Below are 22791 nucleotides of genomic sequence, written 5' to 3'. Positions count from 1 at the left end.
CCAGGGGTATGGCTGCGTCTACTGCCCTGCAGAGGGGTGTTCCTATTCACAACATCTGTGATGCAGCCACCTGGGCTTCAGTATATACATTTGTACGTCACTATTCCCTCGATTCCATCCGAGCACAGGATCTGGCCTTTGGCAAGGCGGTCCTTTGCTCTGCTATTTGATTGGATATTCTAAATTTTGATTCTAAATTCTTTCCCTCCTTCTTGCTCTGGTACTGCTTTGGGAGTCTGTCATAGATATGGAATACGTCGGAGGACCCAATCCCCTCGAAGAACAAGTTACTTTCTTACCTGGTAACGTTCTTTCGATGGGATGGTCCGACGTATTCCATATCGCTCCCGCCCTGCCTTCCCCGCTGCAGAATTTCTTTTGCGATTGCAGCTTACGTTCCGCAAGGCTTTGTGTCTGACTGGCAGTTGACTAGTGTCACACATTCTGGGGGAAAAAACTACAACTGAGGCTACGGGCGTCGTGTGTCCTACTTATCACATCGGATGACGTCGGACGTCGGAGGAGGCCCTCGACGACGGCGCATCGACGTCATCGACGCAGGACGCAGACGCCGAAAAAAGTTTCCGAAGCAGCACAGCTGTGGTGATTACATGTCATAGATATGGAATACGTCATCGGACCATCCCATCGAAAGAACGTTACCAGGTAAGAAAGTAACTTGTTCTTCTGGAGATTTAGTATGTCCGAGTTCACCGGTAGGCTTTCTCTCATTGTTTGGGTTGAGATTGAAAATAAGCTTCAGGAGACAAAGAAACTAAGGTGCTTGCAAAGCATAACTGAAACCCCAAATGGTGTTCCTTAGCTGATCTTTTAGGCGGCCACATTATCAAATGCCCCTTTCCATTGGTTGGAATTTTATTAGAAATAGCCCAATGGATTACTAGTTGGTTTTCCAAATGTCTTTCCATACCATTGCATTTGTTAGAGCTCCTTAAAGTCGGAGTAACTGGACTAATCATTTAGCATGCTCTTTTTTTTAGTAATATTTGATTATGCGCTTAACACCGGAAACCAGTCTGCAAGTACGGGACTGGGTTTTGAACTTGTATTGCTCTGATCTGCCTTGCTTCCAAGACAAACCCGTTGTCCCTGAGCTATCCTACCATCCCCAGTAGACCTTGTCTTGACTCTCCTCTAGGTATTCATATTTTATTTGATTTTTAAGTTGAAAGTTAGTTACCTTCCTTGTTTGTAATGGGATCACTGCATTAGTTAAATCGATAAAAGCATTACTAAATTTAATGGTGGGGGGTGGGGTGAGGTGAGGTAGGCCCATTTGTCCTCAACCCAGAAGATAATGGTTTGGTACCAGCTTTCTCTCCTGTGAAAAATCAAGCCCTTCGTCTCAGAAAAATACTTCAAATCTGCTGTCCAAGCCATGGTCCTCTCCCACCTGGATGGTGGCAGTACCGTTTTGAAAGGCCTTCCGGCAACTACCCAGGCTCCCCTGGGATGTGTCCTGCATGCTGCAGAAGGACCTTCAAATTTGACTGTGTGACCCCGACCCTCATCGAACTGCACTGGCTCCCGTTGCATGCCAGTATGATTTTCAAATCCTGCTTCATCATAGACAAGGCTGTCATGCTGAAGTCCCCAAGCTACCTCACTGAGAAACTTAGCATCTCTGAAGGTCAACAATCCACCAGAAGTAAAGACATGTGCAGACTTGAGCTGCGCTGGTGCAGGAAGGAAAAAACAGAAGACGGGCCTTCTGTGTCTATGCCCCAACACTTTGAAATCTCCACTCCATTAACATCCGACTCGCCCCCTTGATTCTACAGTTCAGGAAGGAGCTCAAGACCTTCCTCTTCAAGGAATGGCCCCTCCCGAACACCTAGGTCCATACACCCTACCCAAGACTGGGTTTGCTTAACCCTACTATTTGCTCCCCTGGTTACTTGTAGATGAATTGCTGACTTTTGCCTTCACTCCCCTATCAGAGCACCACTGTCTTGTTTATATGCTCCCTAACCTTTTCTTCCCCCTAATTTTGGAAAGCGCTCTGTTGCTCCCCAATGCTAGATCTGTGCTCAAGAAGTACTCCTATAATATTAATAAGCGAAAAAGCATTAGTCAGAATATTGTTTGATCTAGAGGGCGACTGAAGTAGTGCATTGACATAGAGCACTGTTATTAGTCAAATGCTATGTTCAGCTTCTGTAATTTGCACATCAATTCCCCTCACAGCTCTTCAGATGTGCCCATCGTTAACAATTGTTACTTATTTCTTTGGCGTCTTCCTCATTTGGTGACTGAATTGGCTTTCTTTTAGCCATTATTAATAAAAAAAAATGTTACTTCAGGAGTTAAAGGCTCAACACTCCATGTCTGGTCTTCAGGTCAGGGATCTGCAAATTTAAACTTTAAACACCATGGTTGCTTCAGTTATTTTTTCATTTTGTTAAGGCACATCTAAATGACTTTAGGGCACTCCCATAGTCTTTCTACCTCTTTGCAACAGCACTTGCAATTAAAGCACAGTGTAAAAACCAAAATGACTGCAAAGTTACTGTACAATGTCTTTATCAGGTACACCAGACGTTAGTGTGTAACAAAAGTATGTGAGAGGACAGGTTAGACTCACCAGAGCGCAAGGCTAGGAATACAAGCTCACAACCGCTGTCAAGAGCAACTTTCGATAGCCCAGGCTTTAGCAAACTTCGACATACTTGCAAGGATAGTAGGTTACACATTCCAAGGGTGCGTTGTGGCATCATGGGCTGCCGCAGACTGCCATTTATGCTTCTGCTTCTTGATATATGTAATTTATAACGCACCTGTACACAAATGTTTCTAGGCACAACAAGACAAGGGAGGGAAGACAGAGGGAGGATAAGACAAACGATCTAAAAGTGCGACAGTGCAGAAAGCCCGGGGTCGGGAGAAAGGTGAAGTGCCAGGGAGAGGGAAGGTGGAAGCGCAGTCAGGGCAGCATTGCTCGGAGTAAGTAGAGGTTACAGTTACAGCCCCAAAGTGTGCGGCAGGCCCGGAGGCAGTTCAAGGGAAGACTGATGATGGTGGAGCCTGATACCCAGTGAGATTCGTAGGATGCCAAGCAACCAGTCAGCACAACAGATAAGGTAGGTAAGCAGGGGAGAGAGAAATCAGAGGAAAAAGAAGGTCTTGAGCTGCTTCCGGAGCTTCGGGTGGTCCTGCTCAAGTTTGAGAGGGGCAGAGAGGCCATTCCAGAGGGAGGCACCTGCAGAGGACATAGATATTCCCTCACTCTGTCATGGGAAGCATCTGACACTCAGATTTGGACGTAGCTTAGCGAAAAGCTTGAGAAGGAAGGTACTTCGTAAGTGATAGCCGGATGTAGTGTGGGCCCTGGCACCAGAAAGCCTTGTGGACTATGCAGAGGGTCTTAAACTTGATCCTTACAGCCACTGGGAGCCGGTGAAGAGATTTAAGGGCTGGAGAGATTCGGGCCCTGGGCTTGAGGCCATGGATATTTCCTGCAGTCCTGTTCTGGATTAGTCGCAGAGGGCAGAGAGTAGAGGAAGGCAGATTGGGAAAGAGACTGTAGCAGTAGTCCAGCTTAGATCAAACTAGTGCTCTGGAGACAGTGAGCTTGTGGGGAAAGATAAAGGGACGAATACCTCTGAGGAGGTGCAGCTGGTATTGGTCCTTCTTGGCAATGTCCATGATGTGGGGAGAGAGCAGTCGAAGATGATGCCAGGTTTTTCTGCCTCACAGGAAGGCAAAAGAAGAGAGCCTGAGGAGGGCGGCCAGAGTGAGAAGAGGGGGCAGGAGTCCCAATAGAACGGATCTCGATCTTGCTTGCATTAAGGCAGACATAATTGGAGGCGCATAAATCCTGAATCGTGTATAGACAGTCAGGAATGAGTGAGAGAGCAGATGCGCCTGAGGGGATCCTGAAAGAAAGTGTAGTGTCCATCCGCATTACTAAAGGAGAAGGTAGAGATCAGGTGGGCCAAGTAGACATTGAAGAGCCAGGTTGAGAGGATAGATCCCTGCAGAACACCACATGTGGAGGGATGGGTGGTGGAGAGAAAGGACCCAATTTGGACCTGGGGGGGCGGGGGTTGGTCCAAGAGGAAGGAGGTCAGCCACTCCAGGGCCTGAAACCGTGATGGCCAGATTCGCACTGAGTAGATTGATCAGCGTGGCGTAGTTGATCGTTTCAAAAGCAGAGGAAAGATCAAGGAGGATGAGTACGGAAAGGAATATTGGAATCGAGGTTAGAGAGCAGATCTTCACTGGTGTTCAGGCGATCAGTTTTGGTCCCTCAGGCAGCTCCGAAGCCAGACTGATGGTCATGGAGACAACCAACTGATTCAGTGTGGAAATTAAGCTGGCCAGCTTTTCCAAGCCTTTGCCCAGGAAAGGGGTGATGGAGATCGGCCAATAGTTTGCCAGGCAGGTAGGATCGACACATGGCTTCCTGAGGGGGTGCACAACGGAGTGCTTAAGGGGAGAGGCCAAAGTTCCAGTGGTGAAAGAGTGATTACAGAAATCAGCCTAGGCTGGAGTGAGTATGTCAATATGGTCCTTGATGGTTCTGGAGGAGCAGGGGAGCACCCGTTTGGACGACACTTTCATGGATCAGCCTTATCTAGAAACCTCATTGGGTGTTGTCAGAGAGAAAGAGGAGAAATGAGGAGAGGGAGAGATGGCCAAAGGGGGCGAGAGGGAGGAATAGGAGATGGAGGACAGAATGTCCTGAGTTTTTCTGGAGAAGTGAGAGGCCAGAGCCGTATAGAGGGTCTGGGAGGGAACAGGAGAGGTAGAGACTGCAACAGGATTGGCCAGTTCCTTGCAGCTTTTAAAGAGTTTGGCCGTGTTAGAGGCAACAGAGACGCAGGCTTGAATGTGTGCTCTCTTCTTGGACAGGACAGAGTCTCTATTGCCTGTGGAGCCGGCGGCAGGCCAGTTTGTCAGAAGATACGCCCTAAACCCACCACTTCCTCTCAGCTATCCTGCACTTGCGTTTCAGGACGGTGAGGTCGGAATCATACCAAGAGTTGCACTTGGAGGTAGGCTTCAGGCGAATTCTCATGACGGGGGCAATGATGTCCAGGTTGCTGGAAATAGAAAGATGCAGATTAGAGGGGGGCTGTGTTAGGGTTTGAGTCAGCCACAGGAGTAGGAGGAGCAGAGAAAGTAGGGGCAAAGGCATCCACTGACACACGTTTCATGGAACGAATAGCCGCAAAGGTAGGTGGCAATGCCAGTGTAGGGCTTTACCTGAGGTATCGAGTTTTAGATGAGAGTAGGTGGTCGGTCCAAGAGAGAGGAGTGGTGAGAGGGTTAGAGAGGTGGATGTCTGAGGAGATGAGCATCCAAAGTATGTCTGGCAGAGTGTGTCGGACCAGGGGACAGAATGGAAAGAATGTCGCAGAGGTTGTGGAAAAGCCCAGCGGAGGGATTAGAAGCACCAAGCTTGATGTTGAGGTCTCCGAAGAGGACAAGTTGAGAAGTCGAGGCAAGGAGAGGAGATGTCCACCCATAGGGTTGGATTGCACTGTTAAACCCAAGCCAGTGTGAGTAGTGTAAAGGTAGATGTACTGCTCCTTTTCCATTTTAGCTGGCAGTGCGCTAGGGGTGTGTCCTGGTACTGCTGCTCTTTTGTTAGTACATTACTGGCCTATATGATTCTGTTACATTCTACCCTGATGTCCCTAGGCTGAGTAATGTGCGCCTGCCGTTCTTAGTGTATGCGGATGACAGTCCTAATGGCGTGTACCCCTCGAGCATTACAGAAGCTTATTCATTACTACACCTCATTCATGGACTTTTTGTATTTTAGGGTTAATACCCAAAAAGGCGCCCCCTGAAATTTCAAGTTATGTTCAGGGTTCTCTGATCCCAATGGTCCATAGTTTTGACAACCTTGGAGTTAGGTTTTCTTCTAACTTTAGTTCTGCCCCACATGTAACCAAGCAAACTGAGATTTGAGCAGGCCATGGGTGGGGTGACCAGAGCCTTGGGTGTGTTTAAGGCCAAACCAGTTTACCTGGTGTTAAAAATGTTCAATGGAAAATCAGCCTTGATTGCAAGGTTTGGCATGGAGCGGTCGGGCTATAGTAGCATTAATTCCATCCAGATGGTGGAGAATAATTTCCTTAAGAGTGTTCTGGGCCTTCAACATTCGGCTCCTAGCTTTGGAGTACGTCTAGAACTGCGTTGTAAATGTCTGTGACATAATCTCAGCACAGCCTGTCTATCATTGGCTCAGGCTCTGGGGCTAATGACTCGGGAGATAATCTGATATATATACTTATTTGTATGAACATTTTTTAATGTTTTCTGAAAAATTCAATCACATCATCGCTCGCCTCCCTCAAACCCATATATACTGCTATATGCCAGACCGTTTTTTCAGCCATCGCCCACCTGCACAGATCTCGCCACCAAGCGTCTATGCTGGGTCCCTCCTTAAGCTTCTAGGCAATCCCAATCCTGTGCTTACCCAGTACACAAATTAGGTCCTTCATCTTGGAGAGTTGTATAGCATGTCTCTTCCCTCTCGCAAACATTCCTAAGAGGCAGGCCTCTGGAGGCCAATTTTGCATTGTAATCCCACCCTTTGCTGCCCTGTCCACAACAGCTCCCCAAAACACTTGGACCACAGAGTAAGTCCAAATAATATGTATCATGTCTGCCTTGTCATTCTCACATTAAGGGCACTTCCCCTATCCCGCTCCTTGGAACTCTGATATTCGGTGTGGAGTCATGTATGTCCTATGTGAAATGTTCACTTGCAATAGTTTGAATTTGGTGTTTCAGGGGACCTTAGTGTACATTTAGGTAGGGCCACATTCGGCATCAGTGAAGGTCCTTCCTAGATCTGCTTCCCACTGCTTATGCACTTTCAGCACGGGTTTCACTGAGAGCACTTCATATGTTCTGGGGACCACGTGGCACCTTCTGACTTGTCATACATGGCTTCCAATATTGGGTTGCTCTCCATGCCCCCCTGAAATCTGGCCACCTGCCTTCGATCTTTTCAAGCAAACTTGCATATGTTACAAATTGCCCCCCATGTATGCCTGTGTACTGCGTGAGGGACTTGAAAACCATTGTTCCGGCAAAGTCTCCCATTGTCACTACCCCGCAGGTCTCCCAATGCTTCTTGATCACCCTCACCAGTATGGGCCTGCCGTCAAATAAATAATCCCAGCAGGACAATATTGGTAGAGTATGGGTCCGCAATGCTCTTTCGTCACCAGGTCCACCACCAGAGTCTTGCCCAATGCCACCAGGTAGGGCAGATCCTCAAAATTGAGACTAAAGTATCCACAGCTCATCCTTCAGGAAATACTGTTCTATAGAGGGCTGATATAAAATCCTTTCCAGGGAAGGCTCATCAGTCAACCAGCCCAAGACAAACTGCAGCTGCCCTGCCAAATACAATTAAAAGTGAGGCAACCTGATCCCTCGCCCACGCCAGTCCCCCTTGTCCCCATCCCCCTCCCCCCACACCCTCCACCTACCCGTCTCCATAATTCCTTTGTAGTGTAACCAGAGCAATCCTATTTTTCCTCCCTGCCTCAAGAAAATGATAAGTGTCAAGTTTACTGAAAAATGTTTTGGGCATGTTGAAAGGTATATTTAACTAAGTGATACAGCAGGCTGGGGAAGCGCCACAATCTTTGAGTGCTACTCTTCTAATCATGGACAGAGGAAATTTCCTCCAGAACACCATAGACTTTACCACTCCATCCAGGACTCATTGCGTGTTGTGTTAATGGGAGTTGAGTGTCCCTCCACACATTGACCCCAAGGTATCTGAAGGTTTCTATCTCACACTTCTGATTTAGATTGGGCAACTGGCTCCGATGAGGATCAGCAAGCACAGCCATTGGGAACAGGGAGGATTTGTATGGGTTAACGCGTATGACTGAGAGGTCTGAAAATCTGTCTATCACATCTAGTATGCGTTGAAGATGCTCTTCAGGATGTTGCTACATATGAAAGCATATCATCAGTGTGTAAAGGGACCAGGTGTCGGACCCAGTCAATGTAAATGCTAGCCTCTGCATACTCTGCTTACACCTTAGGAAGTCTGGGGGCAAGCGCCTCAGCATATTCATTATAAAACTCCCCCGGTATTCCATCAGACCTAGCGGTTTTCCCCATTGGTAGTGCGCGTATAGTGACCAGATGCCCCTTCAGTGTGAGAGGGGCATATCACATATCCCGTTGTGCCATATCAAGGCAGGATAGATTGATATTAGGAAATGCTTCACCAATGTCCGAGCCCCCAGTCTCCACGTCCGATTTATAGAGGTGCTCAAAGTAGTGCAAAAACACCTAATTTATCTCGTTTAATGGCTCCTTGGTCATTCTGTATAGCGCTTATCATCTCGCTCCTATCCTGGTACACAGCCATGCCAATAGCCTCCCTGGTTTACCCCCCAATACGTGTATTTGGCATGATGAAATGTACTCAGTTTCTCCCTGTCTGAAAGACACTGCTGCCTCAATCTGATCAGATCCCGCATTCCAGCCCCTAGCTCTGCATCCCTGCGCTCAGCAGTTTTGATCTGGGCTTCTGTGCTAACTAAGTAGTCAAACAGCTCCTTCCGAAAGCCTCCATCTTTACAATCGCCTCTTCCCGTATGACCGTCTTAAAGGCCTCCCACACTCTGCCAGCACTATCCATGCTGCCCATGTTTTGTTTAAAATAATTGCCCGTCGCCTCCCCAATATACCCTATGAACGTGTGATCTTGCATTGCTTCTGCCTGTAACCTCCAGGGAGGGATTGGAGGCCAGTCTATTCTTCCCTTCCACATGTTATTTTGCATTTGTATAGCGCCTTATGTATCATTGGTATGATCTCAAAGTGCTGGTAGGTTGAACGCCCTTGTGAACCGCAGTTCAAGTCAGTTGAGAGTCGTAAAGTGCGTGGGCGCTCCAGGTATGTGTGCTGCTGGTGTGGTTGTTGCATGATAGCTGCTTCTTAGTGGTAGGTGTGATGCTGAGATGATCAGTTGAATGTGTTCAGAGGGTGGACATCCAGACTGAGTTCTGGTTGTGTTAGGCCTGAGGAGACGCCCAAGCTAGCCGGTATGTGCTAGCTAGATGTGTTTTATTATGATGATGGGTAGTTTGATGGGTCATGTTAGTATGAGAACAGCTTTTCCGAATGTGTCATAGTACTGCTGTGTTCTAGTTGGATGGTGGTGTATAGGAGAGAGTAAGTGTAGTAGTGTGATATTGTGGTAATCAGTAAAGTGTATGCGACCAGGCTAGCACTCCCACAAAGGCCTTTGACCCTAAATAGTGGAGGAGATGATTACTGCTTCACTCTCTCCTCCTTTGAACTTGAGTTGAATAGAAAAGAGCCTGGAGACGAGAGCCCTGTGCGCAGAAAATGAATTCTTGGAGAGTGGTTTTCATTGACAGTGCTACACAAGTGTCCAATTGGCAAACTTGCAGAATTGCGTAACAAATTGCTATGCAAAGCTGCTTATGCTATGCCTTGTTCTTGCTATGAAGAAGCTGGGTGGAAATTAACTTGATACCCATTGAAGGAAAACACTTGTAGCCCAACATTTGTCTATTAAGTCAGGGTGTTGTAAGCAAGCAAATGTATTTTCCTTGTCAAATAGATCTTTTGACATTTTTAAAGTGTCGTATTTAATTGAAATAAATGTTTTTAATAATTATTGTAGCATTGGATATTTTCACAAGATAAAGTAATTACACTTCTATGACAAATGGTACAAGGAAGAAGTGTGTATCTGTTTTCTGATTTGTTTAAATATATATATGTATACGGTAGAATAACTTCTTTCGGAGTTGTAGAATTAAATGTATAGGTATTTTTAATTTCTTAAAGTAACACACACATCTACACCCACTCTAGAGATAGATATTTAAACACAACAGTGAAAATACAGTGCTATATTATTGATCCTCTCCTGTTGAAACCTAAATTAAAGTTTTAGTAAATAAAGTGAAACACCTGGCACCAATGAGTAGGTGGTGGACTATATAAGATGCAAAATTACTGTTCCAGGTTATTAACGTTTCTTGCTTAGAGGCTGTTGGAGAGCTGTGCTTAAGTTAATGTTACTGTGTGGATGTTGAGCAAGATTTTTACCTTTTTCCCAAGATATCATTTTGGAGAGATCAATGCTCATCTTGTAACTTCTCCTGTAGTTATGACGAGTATTCAAATGTCTTATGTCTCTGCTCTGAAGTATAGGTTGTAAGTTAGTTGCATTGTCAGTTTGTTGTATGATTAAGATTATATAGTTCTGTTCATATATGAATGATCAAAATGCTCTTCCCAATCAGTGTATTTATTTTACAGGAAGAATTGAAAACAAAGGCATCATTAAAAGAAGAAACAGTAGAGGAGATGAATCAGAAAGGAGTCCCAGATTTCTGGCTCACAATATTTAGAAATGTTGACATGCTCTGTGAATTAGTTCAGGTAACAGTACTGTTTAAACACTGTAATGTATTTCCAGTGCTAGAGATGTTCTCTTTTGGTTATCAAAAGCAGTCGTAACAAAGCATTTGCTCCATGAGCTTCATTATGCTCCTCTATATGGAATACATAAATAATCATACCCAATCCTTTTGAATTTTCCATAGCACGTGTCAGTCCAACGAGCCAGGGGCTTTCATAATTTCCCTGATACTTCTAATTCTGTCAGCTTAATTACATTTCTAGTACAGTCAACTTCTGAGTTACCACTACTCTTATTATTTAACAGTATTGCAAACATTGGGAATATGTATACTATTTTATTTTTGTCCTGGACTCCTCGCCGGAGAATGTCTTCAAATATAGTCCTAAATATTTTTGAACATTTCTACACTTTGGTTCTTAGATTTTCTGAGATGTTCCTAGCCTTGGTATAGCAGAGGACTCTGGGATTGTAAATTCTGCCTAGTTTGTTTCCTAAAAGATAAACCTTTTTTAACCCCTGCCTCCACATTACACATGCTGCTCTACCCTCCTTGGAAGCAAACTCTGCTGCTTGTGATGAGGTCTACTATAGTGTCTAAAAGAACTTTCCCCGGATATGCACTTCTAAAATGGGACTGTTAGTAGGGGCTACTCTGCAATAAGCTTTTATCAAGAGTGTCATATCTACTCATGTTTTTGTTTATTCTTCATTGATGCTATATTTGGGTTCTTGGTAGTTCTTAGAAGGATGTTGCTTGCCTAAAAAAGAGCCACAGGAGAGCATTATCAACATAAGTTTTTTTTTTTTAAATGTGTTTCTATGCATTTCTAATCACCGACACTACTTTATAAATCCTTGCTCCATCCTCCCTAGAAGCACTGATCCATGACAATATAGCCTAATGCATCTGCAGGAAGATCTTTAGCTAGCATAACTTTACATTGTCTGGTAATACAGCTCTAATTCCGGCCACCCCAGAGCTTGCCCATCGCATGGGAACTTGGGTCTATTGTTTGTGTCAGACCCATACCAACCTCCCACCCTTATTCCAGATTTGCTACCCTCTGAGGCTGCTCAGGATCTCAACTAGTACATTAAACATCTTCCCAATTTAAGCAGAATCCCTAAAGATAGTGCTGTTATCTCTGTAGGATTTGTAATTTGCCAAAAGCTATCCAATGCGTCAATATCAGTAATTTGAGACAAAATTCAACTGTTTTTCAGGGTTTCTAATATCCTTAATGTGTTGTATTTTAATAGGTTCTTTCCAGAGTTGTGAAGCCCAAGGTATCTGAAATTGTCAACCATCCTGAGGCAGGGGACTACAACCTGTGCCTTAGACTGTGACTCCCATGATCCCTCCTCATTGAATATGCTGAGTAGGGTTTATAGTAGCTGTAGTCCAAATACACACTGGAGAGGCAAACTCTGCAGACCCCTGTACTAAAATATAGATTTGCCAATTCAGTCTGACCTTTTTTCACTAAACCACCTTGACGGGATAGGCTTGGCTACATTTGCTCATTTTAATTTTAAGATAGGATACCCCTTTATGCCAAAGATCATCTTAAACCATGTGCAAAAGGGCAGGAACACCTTTAGCCTCATCTGAAGCACCACCATACAAGGAGAGCAAGCAAAGATATGCTCTAGGGAAGAAGTTGGCTACGTTGGCAGCATACCAGACTAGAATAGTTAACACTGCACTTATGGCTAGCTTTAATAGGGCGCAGTGGGACTAAATGGAAGAACTGGTGAATGACGCCCACAAAGCCTTTAAATATCAAATATTAAAGCTTTTAGCCAACAATCGAATAAAGCAGTGATAAAAAGACTAGATGCTGCCAACATGTCTGGCAGCCTTGTAGGAGAGTCCACCCTAAACAAAAGACATGCCTAGTTAAGAGGTGCTGGATTCAGACCTGAAACTCAAGTCACCCTTTTAAACATGCCGATTGAGGACAATGTCTTTGGCCAGGCAGTTGACAAGGCCTTGGAAACAGCCAAGAAAAAGCATGCGAGACTCAAGACTTTTTTCCAGATCACTAATAGATCTCATCAACAAAGGGGTTCAGCTTGACAGTCTTTGGTTTCATACCCAAAGTTTCTCCAGAACACCTAAAGTCATACTACACCTCGGGTGCAGGCTCAAGCTCCTGGTTTATTCAGGGTCAACAGGGTGCACAGCAACTTACCTGTCAAAGACCATTCAGAAAAGGTAGAAGTCAAGGAAGAGGCCAAACCTCCAGAGGGAAGGCTGCTGACTCGAAGCAATGATGCTCGGATTCAGGGTCCCTCCTATGGCACCCCTGTAGGGGGTCTATAACAGCTTTTACCCATACATGTGCAGGAATAACAGACAAGTGGGTCTTATCAACAGTAGAGAAGGGCTATTGCGTGGAGTTAATAGAAAAACAATATACCTCTAAAAGACAAGAGAATGCTGCTGGACCACCTGCAAATACTGCAAGCAGAGATTCAAACTCTGCTATAAAGTGAAGCCTACAACAAGTACCGCCATCAGAGGTAAACGGGGGTGTTTACTCTGTGTACTTCCTTGTTCCATAGAAGGACAAAACATTGATCAGCGCTTGACCTAAGGCCAGTAAATACGTATGTCAAGCCTCAAAAGTTCAGGTTGACAACATTACAAGAGGGATTCCACTGCTCGAACAGGGAGACTTGCAGGCAACACTGAATAGGAAAGGTGCATACTTTCATATTTCATTGCTCTCAGCAAATCAGAAGCACCTTAGATTCAAGATAGAGAACACTTGCTATTAATTCAAAGTACCCACATTCGGCTTTGCCTCAGCCCCAAGGGTTTTTTCCGAGATACTGGCAGTAGCAGCAGCTCACCTGCGCAGACGGTCCATTCCGGTGTACCCTTATCTTGACGACTGGATCATAAATGGAGACACGAACATCAAGTGTGTTTAGAGAACACCCAAAAGACTATAGACCATCTTTTCTTATTGGATTTCTCCAACGAGAAAGTCAAGTCTTGTCCCCTGCCAAGTCAAACAGTTTCTGGGAGCCCTAATTAGGACAGAGGACTGACTTGTTTAGTCCTCCTACGAAGGGTCCCAAAACATGTTACTCTAGATCCCTCAGTATGTAACCGGTCATCAGATAACTATACGAAAAGCCATGCGGCTGTTAGGAATGATGGCATACTGCATTTTCCTGGTTCCACACACCCGTCTGCACATACGTTCTCTGCAGGAGTGGGTCTCGACCCAATGATGTCAGACAAGCGGTCAGCGAGACGATCAAGTGGTTGTCTCAAAAGCCTTTGTTCTCTCCCTGCAGTGGTGGTCGAAGAAAAACTTTCTCAAGGGAAAATCTTTCACTACCCCTGCAGTGGAATCAACTCTCACCACGGACCCATCGCTGTCAGGGTGGGGAGCTCACCTTCTACACCACACAGTGCACGGCACGTAGTCCCAATCCATGAACAAACATATCAACCTGTTAGAGCTACTTGCTATATTCAAAGCCCTAAAATCCTTTCAGAGACAACTGCAAGGGAAGACCATTGTGGTCCTTACAGACCACACCACAGCCATGTATTACTTGAAAAAAATAGGGGGCCACTCGCTCTCCAGGGCTTTCCAAACTGTCATAGCATTTGGAAATGGGCACTCGCACATGTCCCTCCTGTCACAACACTTTCCAGGGTAACAGAATCTTCTGGCAGGCATTCTCAGAAGAGACGTGCAGCTACTGACACATTTTGCACAACGTCTTTGCAGAATGGGGAGATCCAGACCTCGACCTCTGGAGAACGCACAATGTCCAGACTATGCCTCCAGGTATCCCCAAAGAATGTCCAAGGGGGAGGTGGCTGTATCACATGGTCGGGGAGATAGTTACACTAATAGTGATGGCACCAATGTGGGCTCGTCAGCCGTGGTTCATATCTCATGAGAATGTTCCTTTACCCCGGTAAAGCTGCCTTATGACCACATGTTGTCCCAAGATAAGGGGACAACACTGCACCCATCCCCTCAAACTCTCAACTTAGCAGCATGGCTCTTCAGGTCACAGTTTGGGCATCTCCAGCTGCCTTAAAGGTGTATGGACATTCTTAGGGAGGCAAGGAAACCTAATACGAGGAAACGCTTTGTCATTTAGTGCAGTACTCGGAATGTCATCCCAATTCACTGTTCACACACAGTCCTTTGTATAACTCACCTCTTAGACTCATGACTAGTTTTTAACTCACTGAAGGTCCACTTCGAATGGATGGTGTCCTCCCACATATTCATCTTATGATGATCGTATGCTGCCAGCTTTGCGGCTTCGGAAAAAAAGAATTCTCGGCAGAGGGCGCTGTGCACGAGGTCGTGGCATTGATGTCACCATCAGTATAAATAGCTTGTGCCGCGCCCGTTGGCTTCAGTTCTGTTTTTCTGATTGCTTCACTCTCGAGAAGGCTTGCTTCGAAATTTTCTTCAGAAAATGTCTTCTTCCACCCCTTCTACTCCCAAGACGGGGGTTCAAAAAATGTATCGACTGTGGATCGAAAATGTTGATTACAGATCCTCACCGCATTTGTCTTTGGTGCCTAGGTTCAGACCATCGAACCGGCGACTGTGGCTCCTGTCAGTCGATGATGGAGAAGGCCCTTCGTGAGAGGAAAGGTAAACTGGTGGTGGGGCGGGAAGCTTCCAAGGCCGCCTCGAAGGCCTTGTTAAAAAAAATAGGAAATCGAGTGATTCGAAAGAATCAGATCGCCGTAAACATTCTAAGACGTCTCGATCACGCAGTAGATTGAGATGCTCTTCATCTTCCTCTTGGAAGAAGTTTAAGAGGAGACATAGATCTCCCTCCTCTTCCTCTGATACGTCTACCGAATTGGTACAATGTCTAACTAAGTCGGATTCCTCAAGAAAATGGGAGGAATTTAGAAGGAGGATGATGAAGGTCTTTGAGAATAAGGCCTCGACCCCCTCAAAGAAGCCTCAAAAGAGCCAGAACATGGTCGCTCCGTTGGACGACACAGCGAAGTCAGGAACTACTGTGGAAAGATCCAGTAGTAAAGGTGAACCTCAAATCTCGAGTCGACGTCAAATCGTTGAAGATTCTCAGAGAATCAAGTGTTTCCCCGACACCGACTAAAAAACATAAGTCGTTGAAGCCCTCAACGGCTTCGACATCGAAGCCAAAGGTGTTTTCGACACCTTTGTCGAAGACGTCATCAGTGTCTTCGAAAACTCCTTTGATACCATTGAAGATTCCTTCGACCAAAAAGTACAGGAAAGGAGATTTACTCCTTTAGCTAAGTCAGACTTCTTTAAGTCTGTCTTCTATATTTGAAGAAAGTGCCTCTGAGGAAGAAGTTTCTCCTTTTGGAGTACAATATGGTACCAGAGAGGTCCCAGAAGAATTAATCGAGAATTAATCGATCCTGAATCGAAAATGGGAGACCTGAGTGACACCATTCACTCTGCTAGTGGCATTGATACGTTGCTAGAGTTTACAAAACCGCAACGTGCAGAACATGCAGATTCATGTTACAGGAGTCTAATGGGGTTGTTGAATACATGGGCTGCGGTAGAGCCTCACCCACATTTGATCAGGATGATATGACTGATCTACTTGACCAGGGCCCCCAGAAGGACCCAGTTCTCCTCTTTCATAGGGCACTTCAGAGCACAGTAGAAAACAAACTGGGAAGTTCCTGATACTGTTGCTGCAGTCAACAGTAATTTTCCAAAGAAGTACAGAACTTCTAGTTCTGACTCTGATTATTTAAGTAGGCATCCCACTCCAGAAAGTCTGGTTATTCAGGCTGCAACTTCGTCAAGACAAACAGCCTATCCATCTATCCCCCCCCCCCCGGATAGAGAGGATAAGAAGGTGGATGCTTGGGCCCGTAAGGTCTTTACCTTGGGTAGCATGGTTCTCAAGTCAACTAATGTCACCTGTACCCTGGCTAGGTTTACCCATACCCTGCGGGACTGCTTTTCGGCGGCTGAACATATTCCGGAAGGCTTCCTGAATATTGTCAAAGACGGAAAAGAGGTAATGGGGGAATGTCTCCAGTCTGGACGTGTAGGCCAGGCTACTCAATATGCCTTTCGATGGCTTGAGGCTGCTTGGTAGTAAAGCTGATAAAAGCTTAGAAAAACTACAGACCTCAAAAGCAGCGGCTAAATCTCTTAGCACCTCTATAGATCAACCTCAGAAACCTTATTCGGGCTCATCTTCGTGGAGAGGTCGTTCTTTTTGGTACTACAGACTGTCAAGATCATCAAACAGGGGCCTCGTGAACACGTTATACAGTGTGGGGGAGACGCATGAACCCTGAGGGACCCCACACGTGATGGGAATGGGGTCGGCGGAAGCTGAGGTGGAAAAGACACGCATAGATCTGTTGCTCAGGAATGACTCAATCCAACCGATGGCTTCTTGGGAGAAGTGAGCAGCTGAGTGGTTGCATAAAGTTTTGTGATTTACTAGATCAAATGCTGCTGACAGGTCTAGGAGGAGTAGTAGAGCAGTTTTCCCATTATCTCCAAGCGTCGATTTGGGCCTTAAGATCAATGAGAGCAGTTTCTGTCTCATGTTGGGGTCTAAAGCCTGATTGCCGGATTCCCAGGAGGTCGTTTTGTTCAAGATAATTTTGTTTTTGTTGATGGGCAGTCTTATCTAATATTTTGAGCAGGAAGGGGACGGTGGTGATGGGTCTGTAGTTAGTTGGTATGGAAGGGTCTAGTGAGGGTCTTTTGAGTAGAGAGTAGACCCATGATTCTTTGAGGTTGTTGGGATGATGCCTGAAGAGAAGGAGGCATTCATGAGTTTGGTAATGAATGGCGAGAGCTCTCTTGCTGCGTCTTTAATGATTTGTGCAGGTCAAGGGTCGCCCTGGCAATTAGACGGTTTAAGGCTGAGGATGATTTTTTTTCCACTTCCAATGTAGAGACTTAGGAGAAGCTGAAGTGTGTGTGTGGGTTGGGTATGGGGTTCTGAGGTGTGGGGCAAGGGGGAGGGTTGGAGTTAGTAGAGTTGGTTAGGGATTCTTTCTTGTTGTCGATTTTGATTTGAAGGCCTGTGACTTTATTGGACAGGGCATTTTGGACACTAGTGCACCATTGTTTATCGTTCACACATGTGTCTGGGACTAAGACCGGAGTTTCCAACTCTTTGATAATAGATAACAGTTCCTTCGTGCTGGATTTGGCTTGTGAGATTCTCTGGTTATATGATGCTTGTTTAGCGAGAATTATTTCTTTTTTGTATGAGGAGACTATCTTGTTGAGGATCAGCTTGTTAGTATCTGTAGGAGATTTTCTCCAAGCTTGTTCCTTTAGTCCAAGACCTTTTAGGTGGGTAGAGAACCAAGTGTTCAGGTGTTTTTTTGGCTTACATTTTCTCAGTTTAAGGGGTGCAATAGAGTCTAAGGCTGAGCGCATGCTGTTATTGTAACTTTCAACAAGGTGGTGGGGGTTGGAGGTGGCTGAGAGTTGGTTCAAGGTCGGTAGAATGAGGGGGATGAGTTTTTCAGCTGTGTTATTTTTCTTACTTCTCATAGGAATAGCTGTAGCAAGTAAGTTATTGGTGATGGGGCTTGAGGCTTCCAGGTTGAAAGTGAGGTGGTGGTGGTCAGACCATGATTGAGGGGTATTAGCAGTGATGGAGGCCACACAGTTGTAGTCTGCTACCCAGTCAAGGGTTCTCCCTTTGTTGTGGGTAGGGGTGGATATTCTTTGGGTAAAGCCTAATTCTGACAGGGTATTGTTAATGAGGGTAGCCTGGAGGTCTTTGGGATCTTTGAGGCCTAGGTTGAAATCTCCTAGAAGGAGACTCTGGGAGTTATTTTTTAGGTTGTTGCTGAGGTCTTCCTCGAAGGTACCTAAAGGACCAGGAGGTCTGTAGAATAAATGGATATTGATGGTTCGGGAGTTGGCAGTGGGAATCTTAGCTGTGAGAGATTCAAACAAAGGGAGGAGGTTTGTGGTGTCAAGTCTAATGTTGAGGTGCGTTTTGGCAATTATGGCGAGGCCTCCACCTCTGGATTCTGCTCTGTCCGCTCGAAGGATAGTATAGTCATTAGGGATGGCTAGTGAAAGAGCTGGGCCAGCGGCTGCATGGAGCCAGGACTCAGTGATGGCTAGGAAATCTAGTTCATCTGCAAGAATAAGGTCTGCTATATCTGTGGCAATGGGCTACTACAGATCGCGCATTAATAAAGGCGCCTCTTATGGGCGTGGAGATGGTTTTGGTGCAGGTGGGTATAGTGGTTAAGTTGTGAGCCTTATGCTTGGTCATAGTATTAATTAGGCTATGCTTCGGTGTGTCTGTGGGGCGGTTGGTAGGAGTGACTGTGTACATAGGTGGGGTCCGGCTAGTCAATTTAGACTGGATGGAATCCCTGGCTCGAGGTTCATATCGTTTGGGTAATCTGGCCCGTAGTTCGGCATTTTTAGCGGTGAGGCTGCAAGGTGTAGTGAGATGCATGAGTGGGGGAATGTTGTCTATGGAGGCAGAGCTAAAGGTAGGGCTAGGCTGGCAGGATAAATGGATGAGGTGGAGAATTACTCTCAGCAATGCTGAGTAGATGCCTTGGATGTACATTCTGTTGGGTGTAGGTAGGATGTGGCGGTCAGATGGCAGGGCAGGTAGCTACTAGGTGCATCTTAGATGCCCGGGGGGGGGGGTATTCAAAGACGGGGCAGCTAGGTACCAGAATGCAGTAATAAATGCAGCAGTCGAATAGAGAGGCAGGTGGTTGCTGAGTGCATCATAAATGACAACCTTGGGGGCAGTTTTAGCGACAAAAGGTTTGGCTAAATTCAGAGATCACAACCTAGGCTAGAGTACAGTGTGCAAGCAGGTAATAACTATGGCAACCTATCTAGATTCGAGAATCACAACCTGGGGTAAAATACAGTGTGCAGGCAAGTAATAGCAACTATGGCAACCTGTCTAGATTCGAAAATCACAACCTGGGGTAAAATACAGTGTGCAAGCAGGTAATAAATATGGCAACCTGTCTAGATTCGAAAACCACAACCTGGGGTAAAATACAGTGTGCAGGCAAGTAATAGCAACTATGGCAAGCTATGTTCTGTAACCACCAATGTACCTCTAAGGGCTTCTTGGTCTAGAGTGACAAACTGATGATAGCCTAGGCCCCTCTGAGATGCCTGATCTTCAATCTCTGAAGAGCTCTGTAATGGAGTGGCCCTGGAAATATTGCTTGGATTGAAGCTGCAAGGAGGCCCACTATTCGAGCCAGATTGCGAAGCGAGATAACTTTCTTCCTTATCACCATTCTTAGCTCTTTCTTTATAGCCTTCACTTTGTGCATTGGCAACTCGAGTGAGGCCTTCCTAGTACCTATTACGAACCCTAGAAACTCTATTCTTTGAGCGGGTCGAAGGTCCTATTTTTCTCGTGTTGACAACGAAACCAAGGGAGGATACTCGGTTGCATACCCATGTGGCCTGTGTTCGCAGGTTGGTGGCGCTTGGCCTAAGATGAGAATATCGTCTAGGTAGACGATGATCCTTCTTTCTCTCCCAAATAGCTGCTGCCACTGGCTGCATAATCTTGGTAATGGCCCACGGTCTCTGTGCCACACAGTAAGCAAAGTTATCTCCAATGTTCCACTGCTATCGGAGTGGTATGGTACACGTCCTTGAGATCCAAACGGACAAGCCAGTCCCCTGTACTGAGGAGGTCGCGCAGAAGGTGTATCCCTTCCATCTTGAAGTGCTGGTAAGTAATCCATTTGTGAATGCTCTTTAAGTTTATTACTGGCCTTACCTTCTCTCCCCTGTGCACTAGGAACCTATTGCTGAGGAAGCCTTAACACTCTCCTTCCTCTCGCTCGCTCTATCGCTCCTTTGACTGCTAGACTGTGTCATTCGGTGAAGAGCAGCTCCTGCTCCTCCAGGGGCATGCACATTACTGGAGGTACCTACAAATTCTAGTTGCATGCCTGAAATTGCTTGCATCCCCATGCATTGCTGGATAACTTGCGCCATGCATGCCAAAACAAGAGCGTCCTGCCCCCCACTTTCGGGACAACATCTTTTGGGGTACTCACCGCCTGGTGTACTCTCTGTAGGCTCCTCTACCCCTTACGATTCTTGGGGAAACGGCTCTGGCTGCGAAGAAACTATCTTGTCTACTTTCTCAGTACTGTGCCCTAGTGCTCCGATGCAAGCCAAAACGACCGGACGCCCGACCCCTCTGCTGGCCGGTCCCTGGAAAGGAATATTCTTCTAATGGAGCTCTGGGCCTTTTCTAGGGCGGATTACGTTCCCACGAATTGCCCCATTTTCTTGGCGAAAGCGTCTCTGAACAATAAGCCCTTTGCACCCTCGCCCGCCTAATATGAGGCTAGGTCACTGAGCTTGTTGTCTATTTTCAACAACACTCCTCTCCTTCTCTCCGATTGAAGAGCGCAATTAGCATTGCCTAAAAGGCAAACTTCTTGCTAAGCCCAGCTGGCTAGGGCTCGCGCATCCACTGGTGTGCCCGGATCTGTGGCCTTCTCGGCAAGATCCATAATGTTAGCGAGCGGGCCTACCAGATATAGGAGCTTATCTTGGCACCCTAGCCATGCTTGGTCCACCCCTTTCCCAATGTCCTTGGATGACTTGGTGACAAAAGTCACAATTTTTGGATCCAGGTCCGGGGTGACTGTTACTTTGCCCGGCAGGTCAGGCCTAGGGCATTCTGCCCTCATTTTTGACCAAACTTCTCTGTCCAGTGGTCTTCTCATGTGTTGCGCCATGTTCTGCACCATTCTGGGCGAAGGTACCTATTCAGTGGGTCTAGTATGCCTTATCGCTTCTGGGTCGAACATGTCGGTTAAACCCTCTTCTTCATCTGGAGGCTGTGTGTTGACGATGGGGTTTTGAGGAACTTCTTATTCCTCCCCTCCTTCGTCGTCTGGTGAATAACCTGCATCCTCTTCTTCCCCTTCATTGTTCACGCCTGGGGTAGGGGGTCGAGAGCGTGGCACTGTGGCCTTCAGTAGAAAGGCTTTCTTTGGGCCTACTGACCAGGTCAGCCGGCTCTTGGGGTCTCAGGTCTACCCCTTCTGTGTGGCTTGGGGCTTCAAAGAGGTGGTCCTCTTACAAGCCTTTTTACAGCCCTCTTGATCAACCCTTGACTAAGGGTGTCGTGCTGAGATCCCCTCTCCGGAGCTAAGCGCCCTTCTTTTCCTGGACTTCTCCTGATCTGCGCTCTGCTTGTTAAACATGGCTTCCAGCTGGTCCAGTATGTGTTAAGGGCAGCACCCCTTCTGACACAGCCTGTGACAATGAGTCGCCCAACACTTTTTGTTTTAAACTGAGGGAGAGAGTCTTATTCTCCTCCTATGGGTGCCTCCACCCTTTCCTCTGAGCTCCACTCAGGGGAGATGCTCTGTGACACCATTGGCTCCTGGAAATGTGCCGTTCTGTAGTGCTCAAACACGCGAGCTGTTAGGGAACTCAGCTGTTTAATTGGGCCACGGGATGTCTGCTAAGCATTTTCCACACTTTTTTTTGTTGTTTTTGTTTAAATGCGATCAATGTCGTGCCGCACCATCCGAATCAAACGTGCACTCTGTTGTGCTCTGTTCATATGGGGCGCGGTACCTGCCGGGATGTAGAATGCAGTCAAACTTCTGTGATGTCCTCGTGCCCCGCGCTCGAGTGTCTGTGAACTGCTCTGAAGTGGAGCAGGCTCTCGCCGGGTCCAAGAACCCTGTGCTCGAGAGCTGCTAGTGTAAGGAGGTGGGGCTGGCTGCCTAATGCGGGCGCGATCGCCTGCGGCTCTGGCCCCGACCTCTTGAGCGAGAAACAAAAAACGAAACCGTGAATGAACAAATTACTGTCTCCTAATAAGTATGAACGTGCTTGTATTAAACGCGAGCGTGGCGCCTAATGAATAGACAGTGTTCCACCTAAACAGTAATCCTTGAATGCACGTGCATTGTTTTAACAGTTCAAACATGACACACTAAGTCTGTACAACATGTATAAAATGTTATGTATTGCAATCATCACTGAATATCACTTATCTGTGAAAGCAGCAACAAAGAAAGAGGAGTAGGGCTTCTGAGGAGACTTACTTATAGGCAAGGACAGAGCCTGATTGTACAGAAGGGGCAGACCAGAACTACTCAGAGCCTGAGGATTGTGGGGATTGATAGTTCTTGAGACATTTTACTTAATGGGTTAAAATGGGTTAACTCTATTACCCCCTTTTTTGTTTGGGGCTCCGGAGGAGCTCGGGGGCAACACAAAATGTGTTCAAGTTTTAAAGAAAGTTTAAAATGTTAAAAAGTTGAAATGCTGTGAAAGCAGTACTAAAGAAGATAAAGCATAATGCTCGCCTCCTTTCTCGACATAGAATTGTGGAACAAATAG

The 22791-nt window shown here is 46.2% G+C and overlaps 1 protein-coding gene across 10 annotated transcripts in view; it reads left to right on the top strand.

Annotated features, from left to right (window-relative positions):
• The window catches only part of NAP1L4 (nucleosome assembly protein 1 like 4), a 1556420-nt gene that overhangs the window by 778524 nt on the left and 755105 nt on the right, over nt 1–22791 (top strand). For all 10 annotated transcript variants that reach the window (XM_069624142.1, XM_069624141.1, XM_069624146.1 and 7 more), the window contains one exon: nt 10309–10431. In XM_069624142.1, the coding sequence (XP_069480243.1) occupies nt 10309–10431 (123 nt within the window). The remainder of the gene's footprint in view (nt 1–10308; nt 10432–22791) is intronic.

Source organism: Ambystoma mexicanum, chromosome 11 (genome assembly GCF_040938575.1).
Source record: "Ambystoma mexicanum isolate Mex_15411 chromosome 11, UKY_AmexF1_1, whole genome shotgun sequence".
Taxonomy (NCBI): domain Eukaryota; kingdom Metazoa; phylum Chordata; class Amphibia; order Caudata; family Ambystomatidae; genus Ambystoma; species Ambystoma mexicanum.
The sequence above is the reverse complement of the archived record's forward strand: the minus strand, read 5'-3'. Positions and strand labels throughout refer to the sequence as shown.